The sequence below is a fragment of the Berghia stephanieae genome, chromosome 10 (genome assembly GCF_034508935.2).
Source record: "Berghia stephanieae isolate SIO BIC M18660-M18661 chromosome 10, UCSD_Bste_1.3, whole genome shotgun sequence".
Lineage (NCBI taxonomy): Eukaryota > Metazoa > Mollusca > Gastropoda > Nudibranchia > Aeolidiidae > Berghia > Berghia stephanieae.
This window is the reverse complement of record NC_088369.1, coordinates 13,999,005-14,013,462: the sequence shown is the minus strand read 5'-3', so window position 1 is coordinate 14,013,462 and position 14,458 is coordinate 13,999,005. Positions and strand designations below refer to the sequence as shown.

General features: G+C 33.6%; 1 protein-coding gene across 4 annotated transcripts in view; it reads left to right on the top strand.

The window, feature by feature from the left end:
- The first annotated feature begins 1,359 nt into the window (after positions 1–1,359).
- The window catches only part of LOC144980599 (beta-secretase 1-like), a 29,231-nt gene continuing 16,132 nt past the window's right edge, over positions 1,360–14,458 (top strand). The window contains exons 1-5 of one of the 4 annotated variants that reach the window (XM_078928275.1): positions 1,360–1,419; positions 6,050–6,894; positions 11,199–11,287; positions 12,039–12,255; positions 13,887–14,021. In XM_078928275.1, the coding sequence (XP_078784401.1) occupies positions 6,595–6,894; positions 11,199–11,287; positions 12,039–12,255; positions 13,887–14,021 (741 nt within the window). In that variant the 5' untranslated portion in view covers positions 1,360–1,419; positions 6,050–6,594. Of the gene's footprint in view, positions 1,728–6,049; positions 6,895–11,198; positions 11,288–12,038; positions 12,256–13,886; positions 14,022–14,458 lie in introns of all 4 variants that reach the window. The other 3 variants (XM_078928279.1, XM_078928277.1, XM_078928278.1) reach the window with 3 other exon arrangements.

Below are 14,458 nucleotides of genomic sequence, written 5' to 3'. Positions count from 1 at the left end.
AACACCTTACAACAAGATTTGAAAAAGCTTGAAGAATGGTCCGAAATATGGCAGATGGAGTTCAATGTAGATAAATGTGCAGTTCTTCACCTAGGAAAAAACAACAGAGAAGCAAACTATATAATGAAAAAAAACCCCTGCAGAAATCCAATGGGGAAAAAGACCTAGGAGTATTTATTGATAGGAAGCTAAACTTCAAGAAGCAAATTAAAGATGTTCAATCTAAGGCTAGTAAAACACTCGGAATAGTGAAAAGAAATTTCAAGAATCTGAAAACAAAACACATGACTACCATCTACAAGACTATGGTTAGATCAAAGCTGGAATATGCTAACTGCATATGGTATCCGAAGTTTGAGGGAGACAAAGACTGTTTGGAAAGAGTGCAAAGGAGAGCAACAAAACTTATCACACACCTGAAAGACAAAACATACTGTGAGAGATTGAAAGAATTAAATCTCCCGACCTTAGATTACAGGAGAAGAAGGGGAGATATGATCCAAACATATAAAATAGTAAAGGGAATAGACAGGGTAGAGGCAGGATTCCTTAAACCAAACAAGAACATTCAGACACGAGGAAACAGCAAGAAACTGAAAAAAGAACGTTTTAAAACAAATGAAAGAAGGAACTTTTTTTCATCTAGAATTGTAAATACTGAATAAACTACAAGAAACCACAGTATCAGCAAAAAATTTGAATAAATTCAAAGCAGAGTTGGAGATAAGCAACACCCTAGGAAACAAGTTCAATTATAAAAATTGGTCCAATCATTAATAGATGAGGAGGAGCGAAGGAGACTACACCAAGTCTAAAAGCTCTATACAGAGGTATCCAGGTATCCAGGTATAATAATAATAATACTAACTCGTGACCTTGATACAACTCAAATAATTCACATTTCATGAATCATCATAAAATATGACATGACGATAATTATTTTTTTTTACATTGTACAAAGAGCTTTGTTTACATAAGATTTATATAATCATGTAATGTTCTTACAGCAAAATTAATATTACCTACTACTACTACTACTACTACTACTACTACTACTACTACTACTACTACTACTACTACTACTACTACTACTACTACTACTACTACTACTACTACTACCACCACCACCACCACCCCTACTATCACTACTACTACTACTACTACTACTACTACTACTACTACTACTACTACTACTACTACTACTACTACTACTACTACTTCAACTGCTGCTGCTTTTCATGAGAAAAATAAGTGATGACTGGATCACAACCTGTGATCAGTTTCGCAGTTTTAAAGACCATTAGGCAGCTTTTCTATTATTTGTTTGGCAATTTTTGCAAAATTAATCAGGCAGTCATGCTCTCCCACACGAGAGTGAAAAAACAATCACGGCGGATGTTATTTATTTATATTGGTGATGTGTGTAGTTTTAAGTTTCTGACAAGTATTTGTTTATTTTGTTTGCTTTTATCTCTGGGATTTTTCATTTGAGCCAACATTCAATTTTCTTCAGACCGTGTCAGGTCAACATATTTTTGAACCAAGCGAAACACTGTTCACTGTGTGAAAAATTAATATTGTTTACCAGTTACAAAGTCAAGTTGTCGTCATTACGTTACGGACGGCGATTAAAAAAAAAAAAAGCAATTACCTTAATTAACAATGACAATGCCATTGTTCGATTCTAAATTTTAGCAAACGATGGGATGACACGGAATTCAGCCTTGGTAAAGTAAATGCTACCGCAGTTGAACTCTTGTCAATCACGCAAACTTGGTATCTCAATCTCTTCAAAGTCAAAGAAACTCGGATTAAAAATAAAAATAAAAATAAAAATAAAAACATGGCCATGGTTTTGTGTTTTGGTCATAGTCCTTTTTATACCTCCCGATGGCAATGTTGTGAGCTTCTTACTTAGCCAAGCGTATAGGTATCGCCCTGTTCACTGACTGTTAGAGTAGAGTGATATCTATTGTTATCTGCAGGTCGTACGAGGTTTCGCTCAGAAAACTTCGCACTGATCGCATTGACTTTGTGTGACAATGTCTAATTATTATTATTTTATAATTATTATAATGATAAAACATGGTAGACGTCTAGTAAAAGTGTATTGATGAAAATGATAATGATAAATTAATGCCAATAAAAGAAAAAATGAAGAAAATAAAAGAAAAATAGTAAGAAGAAGAACAATGATAAATAAACAATTCAATAAATAAGCTTCAAATAAAATAAAGGAATTAATATATATATAATAATATGAATAGATTCACTCACTTATCGAGCACTCTCCTACCTACAAGTACCCACCAACACTCATATATATATATAATATATATAAAGTGAAGAGGGTTTCAACTAAGGTGTGTGAGGAGTATATGAATGGATACAAGAGAGAACATTTGTGTATGGTTGTAACAGGAGTTTTGTTCAGTTATCGGCAATTTTTTTCTTCTTAGCTTATTCAGATATATGGCAATTTCTTTTCGGTTTAAAGACTAATTTAGTTTAATTAAAAGCTCAATTTAATTTCCTTTCGGTTTAGCAGTCTTTTCGGTTTAGACATTTTTGGTTTAACCTGTTTTTACTGTATGCCACTTCTGTTTGGTTATTTTAAAATGTAAATTGCTTAGTAGCAGAAAAAAACAAGACAAACAAGGTATACAGATGTTTTCCATTTTAAAGTTTTAGTGACTTTATTTTTGCAATAAACACAATTCTGCAGCAATATCTAGTGTTACGTTAGGTGTCGCTCTATCAGTTTTCACCCAATACCAATTTCACCTCAAGGTCATGTCCATATCAAATTTTAATAAAAGTGAAAAAGCATAAGACCTTTATCTTTATCACCAACATATTTATGTCTATCTGTGAATAATGAAAATAGACAAGGGGGCCGAATTGTATTTCTATGTACAGACCAATTATTTATATATATTTGAAACTCTGACATTTTCAAGAGATTATGAAAACCCCCACCCAATCCTGCTGAAATGGTTAAAAGTAAAAGTACCGGTAAATAAAAGATTAGATAGAAGCTAAGATGAACTTAATTAATCCAATATGGATGTGACAATTGTACACACATGACATTACTTACGCATGACAATCACCTGGTTTAAAGAAGCCTAAATAATTATTCACACAAACACGCAAAAATATGACAGCCAAATGTCCTGATAAAATCGGGACTGTCCCAATTTGGCAATCTGGAGCAGAATTAAAAAAAAAAAAGGATTGTTTATATATACTGAAATGACCATTGCATGTCACAGGACTCTGCTCTCAATCTAGATTATATATCAAAAATTGTAATATCGCCTAACAGGCGTTATGTCTCATTCTACATGTTTCGTGTTGCTGTTGATCAGGGAACCCATGTAAAGCGCTTTGAGCACATTTAGTGGATATTACGCTATATAAAAGCTCAATTAAAAAAAAAATTTAATTCATCGTATTTTGTTTCACTTGAGAAAGGGGAAACCCAAAACATCCACATCATCTTTCATTAATTAAGATTGAAGCCTCTATTATATTTAATTACAGTGGTCTCCATTTATAAGCACAGTCCTCAGGAATCAATCAGAGCATGCTTATACTTGTAGCCAGATCATGCTTATAAGCGGATTCAGTTAAAAATTTTTTTTTAGTTGCTAATTCTGTATTCAATGCTCGTATTACAGTGAACAATTTTATTTCCCCTGGGTTTCCAAATTTTGATATTCTCTGGGTTGCAGTCTTGGATTGCCATTGGCCCATTAAAATGTCATATTTTAACTCTTTTTTTCTTTCTTTTTGATTTTATTTTTTAGGGTAAACAAACTCTTTATTTTCTGCCACAATTAGTGACAGTATTATGCCATTGGGGTGGGATGAGCTAGAGATTGTTGTGTTTTTGACTTTTGATTGGGTGCGCCTTTTTATGTCCTTTATATTATATATATATATATATATATATATATATATATATTATAATATATATATATATATTATATATATATATATATATATATATATATATATATATATTCAGACACCTCCTTCCGCTATATGGCATGCCCAGTTTTGAGAGACGTGAATTAAATACGTTCACGAATGCAAAAGAGCAGATAAAAGGCTGTAAAAGCCTACATAAATCTGGACTTATATCATATCATATATCATATCATATGAACTGGTTCTGACTCTATTCACAGCCAGTAAGTTGAAGATAAAGTCTGATAGTTTTAATTGTGTGTTTAACATCTGAAGTTGTTGGTTCAGGCTGTAGGTAAGAAGCACAAAATAGTCTTGTCAACAGACAAATAGTACACTTTGTAAACAAAATGGTCATCAAAATGACTATCTTCTGTCGATGTGTAGTAACTACCGTGATTGTCAGAACTCGGTATTCTGGCTGTAGGACTCCATGGCTAGGATGGGTCCAGATGGCCGGTGATCACGGAATTACTAAGTTAAAACTAGATATTAAATATATAAAGTTAAAGTATAAAAATATAGCTTACCCTGAATCTAGGCGGTAGGTAGTAATGAGAAAGAGTCTGTAAAAGGAGTGTAAAAGGAGTGAGTCTGTAAAATGAATGTTGTTCTGTCAAAGGAGTCTGTAAAGTGAGAGTGAGTCGAGAGGTCCCCTCGGCTTTTATATGAGCCGGGTCAGCTCGGGACGAGGCAGAGCGGAAGTAGGAATGACCATTGCTATGGTCACTGTAGCCGTACGATTGTTTACGGCTAGAGATCCCTACAGATGATTGATTATGACCACATCTGGTGTTAGTCTGAGTCCTCAATTCACTTACCCCTTTTCCAGCACCATGTCAACATCACCATAAGTGGACAACATCCCTCCCCCCCCCTCCCCCCCCTCCCCCCCCCCCATATGTGCTGTTCCAATGAGCTGCCAAGCCTGTCTATTATTATCACTTAAAATATTATGATTGACGTATATTTTCTGTTTCATCACTGAGGTGTCAATTGTATTGTGCAAGGGAAATACAATGATGGAATACTGAGGTGTGAATCATCCGTCAATTACTTGCAGAACGTTCTGATGGTTTCTGATAACCACGTGTGTCCATCTTTTGTTTTAAAAGACAATTATGATATTTTTCTTTTTAGTTATTTGTTTATTTTTGTTTGTTTGTAATTTTAAAGCACTGGTCAGAAAATTAAGCTTGCTTTAAGCAGAGTCCTTTTTTGGTGAGCGTGCTTATAGAGGGGTAGATGTTTATATATATAGTAAAATTCTGTTTCCGTGTCTTGATCGTGCTTATAGTCTGATTGTGCTTGTAGTTAGATCGCTTATAAATGAAAACCACTAATTTGTTATTTATTTCTTCGAGTTTCAAGCAGCAACACTTGCATGACTATGAATCCTAAATTGTTTTCACATCTCTTTAGACTAACTTGATATTGAGGATTTTTTTTTTTGTTTTTTTTTTTTGCCAAAGTTGGAAAAACCACCTCTAAGTCTAAGCCAGAGCCTTAATAACAATAAATGAAATAGTAAAGAAGTGACAGAGGACACAGAGAATAAAAACTTTGCATTGATGATAATCAAAGCCAGGACCAGACCGTATTGTGGTCGATGACATCAATTGTAGAGCATTCTTACAGCCAGGTAGTGTTCTTGGTTCAACTCTCATCCCTGCAAAGATTTTATTCTCTAATGTCTCTTCTGGAAATTTTTACTTTTTTTATTTCTTGTTATCGATAAAACTGTCATATTCTGAAACAAGTACATTAAGATCTTTTGGCCAGAAAAATCGTCCTTCAAGTATAAGATCAATTAAAATGACCCCTATCTTGTCAAAAGTTCTAAATCATGGAGCTTTGTCGTTATTTTAATTGGTCAGTATTTGAAAAATTAATTTTCTGGCCAAAATTTTTAAAAATCTGTTCTTTCAGAGTATGACAGTGACAGAAAAGTGCCTGCTTCTCTCGCTATTCCGTTCATTCTTGAACATTAACATTATTTTGAATTTTCCCTTATTATATTGATTATTATTGTTTGTTTATCATAATGTTTTAACTTTTCTTCTTCTTCTTCTAGTGACATTGGCTGTGTCAGTCTGGATGAGAATCAGATGAGAGATGAGACAACATCATGGATTTTCATCACATTGAGGACACTTGAAACATACGTTAGATAATGAGTCAATAGAGATCAATAGTGATGTTCAAACATAACTGGGGATACATCAGCAAAAGTGTCTTTTATCTTTGGACGTCTTTAATTACAATGAAACAAATTTTACTTCTAGTCTAGTGAGAAATAAGCTGAGATGAAATAGAAAGTGATATATAATTCAGCCTTGCTATTTCGGATGACTGAATGCAAGAGATATCATTGGGCAAGAGAGGGGAGGAACGGACAAAAATGAATAGATATAGATAAATAGATCAAATAACAGCAAATCATCCCCCCCCCCCCAAACAACTAAACAAAACAGAACAAAAAGAAAGTCACCCAACGAACCAATCAACCAACGAACCAAATAAACATCGAAAAAAAATCCCAATTTTAAAAATTCTTTTGTATATATATACATTTTTTTTCTTGTTGATTTTTTTCTTTGGTAAGAAGTAGCTACAAAAATGCAACACATCACTCTGCGTGGCCATGTTTTATCTCACCTTTTGTTACACAGTATTTTACTCGCAATATGCTCAGCCTTGATAATTGAGTTGCCTTTGAAGAAATATGAGAGAGCTGTAGATTTTAAAAGTCTGTCAAGTTTACGTCCAGCGTCCTCCCGGAACAACCTTGAGAAAGAGCGATTTTCCAGATCAATACAGCAGTCGGATCTCGATTTGGATGGAATGCATAACAACATGGCAGGCGAGTCGGGTGACGGTTATTACACAACCATGCAGATTGGAACTCCGCCCCAACAGGTTGGTCATGTTATTTTTTTCCTCATTGACCACTGTTTTGAGGCTTTGGATAACTTATTCATGTCCAATGGTTTCTGTTTTAACCTCTTCCGTCAAAACTTCCCTTAGAGTTTTGTTGTCATTAGTTGAGAAAATTCGGAACCAAGCATCCTTAAACTTTTGTTAAAGCAACTTTTAAAAGGAAGAGCTTTACTTTTAAAAATTCTAATTCAGCTCTCGTGACATTTTAAAAAAGTAGAAAACTTTGAAATAAAAAGGTCTGTGTCTAATTTTCAGAGCTTGCTTAAAACCTAGATGTTTAGACTTAAGATGGTATGAAAAGCAAGATATTTTTGTTGCATGCAATTTCATTTTAACAGCCATAGTCATGTAATCGCTTAAAAGTCAGATTTTTTGGGAGTTTCAGCACGATGCAAGATTACATCATTGTTATTCATCTTTTCTATTATAGATCCTGATTCATTCTAAATTGTTAAATTCAGTTTTGTATACATTCTTTGAGTTGCAGTGCCCTTATTATATCATATATTTTTTGGTATTATTATTATTATTATTGATAATAATATTAATAATAATATTCTGGATGCTGGGTGGGTATGGCGTTCGCTTATTGGGTTTTCTATCCCCCAAATTTTTCACTTTTCATGTCACCCTCTCTGTCTTTGTCCTGGATTGAGATTGCTCAAGTTTTTTGCCTGGTCAGTGAGCATCCTTTGATGCGAGAGAGACAGTTAAATTGTATAATAAATATCTTTTTTTTTGAGAGATGTTTTTTGTTTCCCTTGTAAATCATCTCTCTGTTGTTATATACTTTTGTAGTTTTGAATATATTGCACTTTGAAAACATTTCATGTATCCTTTGTGGTGAGGATCATTTGTTTGTTCCTGGAATGGACTTTTAGATAATGTCATAGTCATATGTCAACCCCCCCCCCCCCTTACAAAACTTGAGGTTTTTTTATATCACAATATCCACCGAACATGCTCCAAGTGCTTTACAAAGGGTCTCTGACCAACAGCAACACATAACATGTAGTACGAGACATGACGTCTGTTAGGCGATCTTAGAATTTGTTTCCCTCCAAAGACAACGCTGTTAATGACCAGGTACTCATTTTACACATGATTACAGTGAAAGAATGTGAGTAAAGAGTCTTTTCCAATGACTCAACTATGCGCTGAGCGAGGCTCGAACCCAGGACCTTCCGATCTGAAATCGAGTGTCATACCACAAGATCACATAGCCGCACAAAATCGATGGATTGGTCACAGACTTTTCTGCCCTCTATTTGAACAAATCCTCCCTATCTTACATTTTCTTTGGTGCCTTTAACTTAAGATCTACAACTTTTCTTTTGTACCGTCTTTTTAAAGGTGCTGAAATGACCATATACTTATAGCGTCGCAAGTGCTGTATACCCTTTAAAACAAAAACAACAATATACACTGCGGATGGTTTTCCTCGAATCCATGTACGAGGGCTCTTTCATAATTAACCGAAAAATGCCTGTAAAATCCGCGTTTTTCATGCTATCAACAAAATTCTTGCACGTGTTCATACCTTGACTCGTCCTTCATTTCTCTATGTAACAGCCAAGTCTGTTGACACACTTCTGCCAACGCCGCACCATGGAATAGATACCCTCTCGGAAGAAATTTCCGTCAAGGTTTTGTAGCCATTTCCGCACATGGTCAACAAGCTCTTCATCGACATCAAAGCGCTTTCCTGCCAGCTCACGTTTCAGTGGCCCAAAGAGGTGATAATCAGATGGTGCGAGGTCTGGACTGTGTGGTGGGTGTGGCAAAATCTCCCATCCATATTTCTCTAGCCAACCTTGCGTCACTCGTGCTGTGTGGGGTGTAGCGTTGTCGTGTTGCAAAATGACCCCGTTGGTCAACTGCCCTGGGCGCTTTCTGCGAATGGCCTCCCTAAGCTTGTCAAGAGTTTAGCAGTACCTTGCAGCATTGATTGTTACTCCCGGTTGTAAGGTTTCGAACAGAATAACACCACGACTGTCCCAGAAAACAGTTTCCATTATTTTCTTTGCTGACCGCATGACTTTGAATTTCTTCGCGACAGGTGAGGATGGATGTTTCCATGTCATCGAATCTTGCTTTGTTTCTGGGGTGCAATGGTGCAACCAAGTCTCATCACCGGTGACTATGCTGTCAAGAAAAGTCACATCGTACCCATGAAAGTCTCCGCCGGCGTTGGCAGTATGCCCGTGAACCCTGCGTGAGCTCTTGCTTCTTCTCAAAAGTTCCCTGCAGATGTCCAATCTTTGTTCTTTATGATTGTCTGTCAATTGCTTAGGAACCCGTCTTGCGCTGACTTTTCTGTAGCCAAGTTCATCAAATACAATTCTATGGGCAGAAGTTTCCGAAATTTCAATACTGCTTGCGATTTCATGAAGTTTCAACCTCCTGTCTTGACGAATAAGCTCATCAACTCGCTTCACATTGTCTTCTGACGTCGCAGTATCGAACGCCCTCTCCCTTCCCTGTCTGTCAAGTCGGAATGGCCGGCTTCAAACAAATTACACCAGTGATAGACTTGTGTACGGCTTATAACATGCTCACCATATACACTCTGAAGTTCTTTATGAATTTTGGTAGGATTCAGACTTTTGGCGTTCAAAAAACGTATGACAGCTCTGATTTCCTCCTTTGACCAAGTTTCAAGGTGGGCCGCCATCTTTAAAATCGTCTAGAAATTCATTGTGCAAAATGATGCACTTCATAATTTTTGGGAATATTTGTAAGGAAATAAGGAATATCATGTCGTTTACAGAATTAAAAAATCTCCACTGGTTGCTGAGCAATGGGCATTTTTCGGTTATTTCTGAAAGAGCCCTCGTAAATCCGCAGTTATAGATCAGAGTAGGAATTTCCTCCCTTTTAAAAAAATTACATTTCCCTCAGTCAAATGTACTGGCAATGAGAGACTAAGATGTCTGGTAGAACAAATAGGTGCAGTTCCCCAATCTCCTGAAGTTAGCTAAAGTATCAATGATAGTTTATCATCTCGATTACTTTAAAAGTTGGATTTAGTGCAGTGAATAGGAGCTTAAAGGCAATAGTTAAAAATTTTCCTCTTTTTAAAAACTTTTGTGACCATCAGCACTGATTATAGATGCATTTATATTTTACTATATTGCTTTCCTAAATTACTTATATATGATATTTTACAACGTTTATTTATTCATCCTTGTAATTCAAATTTGTAAAACCAGTTTCCATTGGACGAATAACGTTTATTTATTTATTGATTTACTTATTTAATTAATTAATTAATTAATTAACTTATTCAATCATTTATATATTTATATATCATTTTAATCTTATTTATTTGGGAGAAATAAATTCTGATATAAAATAAAAGCAGTCTTGTTGATACTGATAATTTCTTGCAGTCTGTTGTTTCATTGTTATCACTGTGCTGCAAACCATACGTAAAACAATGAAGATTTTACACATTGTCAATTTCTATAGTTTAAACAATCTTTTTAAAAATCTTACCCTCTTTTAGTGTATTTAAGCACATTGATTTGTTATATGACCCGGAGGATCATGTTGGCAGTGCAATAAAACTTTATTTGATTTATACGTTGATTCTTGAAGTCAATACTATTTATTTGTATTGTCAATGAACAGTTAGTTTATTCATTAATTTAGATATCGATTATAATATTGTGAGTATGGTCTTGTTTCCCATCATCAGATTTAAGCTCGTTATGGTTTTCAGGACTGTAAACATTTTTTTTCAAAATCTTTTTCATTTTGGTTCTCCATTGTACACATTTTGGCAGACATTCCATGTACAGGCGCCACTCCAATTACTTATAGTAAATTTACTGACTTGCTCACATGGACTTAAAGTGATATCTTTCCAAAAGGAAAAAAACAAATTTATCTGAGTTAGGCCGGAAAAAATGGGTTGTTTTCAATAATTTTATCGATTTAGATCTCCAGTCAAGATACAGCCGTGAGGCCATCTTTGAAAGTTTTGCTGTAGCTTTAGGGTATCCCAGATATTATCTGTATCACACAAAAGGAGCCAGATTAACAATTAAAAGTAGCCAAAATGTTATTAGTATTAAACTGTCTTTATAGGCACTAGAGCAGCAGAACAATTTCGCGGAGTTTTTTTTTTTTTTTTCAGATATTCCGCCAAATGACAAAATTTTCAGAACAAGGGAAGTAATCCATACTTTAAGCTCTTATTTTTTATTTTAGCATTTGCATTTAATTAATTCTTTTCACATTAATTCTATCTATTTTCCTTTTCAATGTTTCCCAATCAGTTTCAAGTTCTGATCGACACTGGCAGCTCTAACTTTGCCATTGCCTGTGACCAAACAGCCGACATTAGCACCTTTTATCACCGTGACAAGTATGTTGATAATGATAGAAATAATGATGATAATGATAACGATGATGATAATGATAATAATAATAATAATAATAATAATAATGATAATAATAATAATAGTATAATAATAATGATAATAATAATGATAATAATAATAATAATAATAATAATATAATAATAATATAATAATAATAATAATAATAATAATAATAATAATAATAATAATAATAATAATAATAATAATATAATAATAATAATAATAATAATACCGTAATAATAATAATAATAGTAATATTGATAATGATAATAATGATAATAATAATAATGATAATAATAATAATAATAGTAATAATATTAGTAATAATAATAATAATATTGATGATGATGATGATGATGATGATGTTATGATGATGATGATGATAATAATAAATAATCATGATCATCATGATAATGATGATATAATAATAAACATGATTATGATGATATTGATGATGATAATAATTTTCATGATCATGATGATAATGATGCTGATAGTAATAGCAATAATAATAACGATTGTTGTTGTTGTCGTTGTCGTCATTCAAATTCAAAACTTAGATTCCCCCCCCCCCCAAAAAAAAACAAACAAAAAAAACAAAACAACATTTTTTCAAAAATTTTGTTATGAAAAGTTGACAAGTCTATACTAACTTTAGACGAAAATAAAATTGTTTGTAGGTAAAGTTCCACAAAGCAGTCATCAGTCATTCATTAACTTTTCAAATTTGACCAGGTCATCAACTTATTCAGAAAATGGAACAGCGATTCATGTGGTTTACACAGAGGGTTCCTGGAGAGGCGTACTGGGAAATGATATGGCAGCCTTGACCTCTGCCAAGTCTTTGTCATCCAAGGTCAACATCGCTTGTATCACGGAATCCTCCCAGTTTTATACTCCAGCCTCACTGTGGCAGGGTATTTTAGGGATGGGGTACTCAAAACTTGCAAAGGTATGTTTTTCTTTGGATAATCAAAATATCCTGTTTTTCTTCGGATAATCAAAATGTCCTGTTTTTCTTTGGATAATCAAAATATCCTGTTTTGCATTGAATAATCAAAATATCCTGTTTTTCTTTGGGTATTCAAAATATCCTGTTTTTCTTTGGATAATCAAAATATCATGTTTTTCTTTGGATAATAAAAATATTATGTTTTTCTTTGGATGATCAAAATATCCTGTTTTACTTTGGATAATCAAAATATCCAGTTTTTCATTGGATAATCAAAATATCTGTCTTTATGTAATCAATCGTTTCATTGGATAATAAAAAATCCGTTTCATGATAATAAAATATCCTGTTTTTCGTTAGGTAATCAAAATATCCTGCTTTTCTTTGGATAATCAAAATATCCTGTTTTTCGTTGGATAATCAAAATATCGATGCCATTCTTTTAGGTAAAATACAATATCTGCCAACCAATTTAAACAAATCAACACACACATCTGTATGTAATCTGTAACGTTTATAGTCTTGATTGATATAGTTTAGTGAGAGCTAATCAGTGATAAGGTTGTCTAAAAATAATATTAAGGAGCTGAACGACATTTTCCTTGTTCTTTCTTTACTGTTTTTCAATCGATGATCAAAATTATCCTTTTTTTTTCATTGGATAATATAAATAAGCCGTTTTTGATTGGCTAATAGAATAGATTTTTATTTGGAAATCCAATTATGTTGTTTTTATTTGGATAATTAAAGTATGCTGCTTTTCAAAAATTGTTTAATCAAAATATGCTCTTTTTCATGGGATAATCAAAATATACTGTTATTTATTGGATAATTAAAACATGCTGTTTCTCATTGGATAATCAAAATATACTGTTATTAATTGGATAATCAAACTATACCGTAATTCATTTCACAATCAAAATATTCTGTTATTGATTGGATAATCAAAATATGCTGTTTTTCATTGGATATTCAAAATTTACTGACATGCAATGGATGATCAAAATATAAAGTTTTTCATTGGATATTCAAAATTTATGTTTTTCATTGTATAAAGAAAATATTACTGTTTTTCATTGCATAATTGTATAAACAAATATTACTGTTTTTCATTGCATAAACAAAATATACTGTTTTCATTGGATAAGCAAACTATACTGTTTTTTTCATTGCATAATTGAAATGTGCTAGAAGAAGCCTAATTTCAAACAAAAACGATTTGTGTCATGGTTCAAGTTCCACGCTAGGCGGTTCCAAGTTGAGTTCTTGAAAAAGGCTTTTTACTCATATTCTCTCATTGCACTGTGGTGTAAAATGAGTAGCTGGCTGATAACAACTTTCTCTGTGTTACAGGCTACATATTTTTACCTACTAATTCAGTGTTGCTGATGGCTTTGAACCCATTGTAAAGTACTTTGAACACATGAAGTGAATATTGGTCTATATAAAAGCTCAGGTTTTTTTGTTGTTTTGTTTTGTTTTTTATTTTAAATATCATCAGAAAGTGAACGCATCAGCACTGGGCCATTCGGCCTGACCTGGGTTTGGCTCCCTGGTATGGTGATATTTCTATTCTCTGTTTTCATCGGGCCCTTCTCTATCCCTTTTATCTCTTGACATATGCTTTCCAGCCTGATCCATCAGTGAAACCGTTCTGGGAATCCATTCGTGATCAACATCCCAACATTTCAGATGTATTTTCCATACAGCTGTGTGGTTCGTCCTTTGTTCACAGCCATGAGAAACCTCTCCGAAAAGGATCTTTGGTATGTTATGTTGTTTTAAAAAAAAAATATTTAAAAAAAAAAAGAGGATCAAATCTAATTTTGTGTTTGAAATCTTTAAAATACCCTACATTAGATACCAGTTATACTGAAATTCAATGGACTTGGTTATTATAAATTATAAGGAGGATAAGAAAATGAAGATATCGTTTGATATTAATTCACTGTCGTGAATATATTTTAACACCTTTTCCACGATGGTAGAAAATAAAATAATAAAATCTCCACCGAAGTGGGCAGTCGCCACCGAAGAGAGGTGCTCCATTTGGAGTTCTAAATGGGCGTCGCCACTTCATCTAAGGCTAAGTGGAAATCTCTAAAGAGATACTAATTCGTCGATGGGCATCTCCATATTGCGTCTATATCTCTATTTTACGCATATATGGGCATCTCATAAAAATACTGGCTATCCTGGGCAT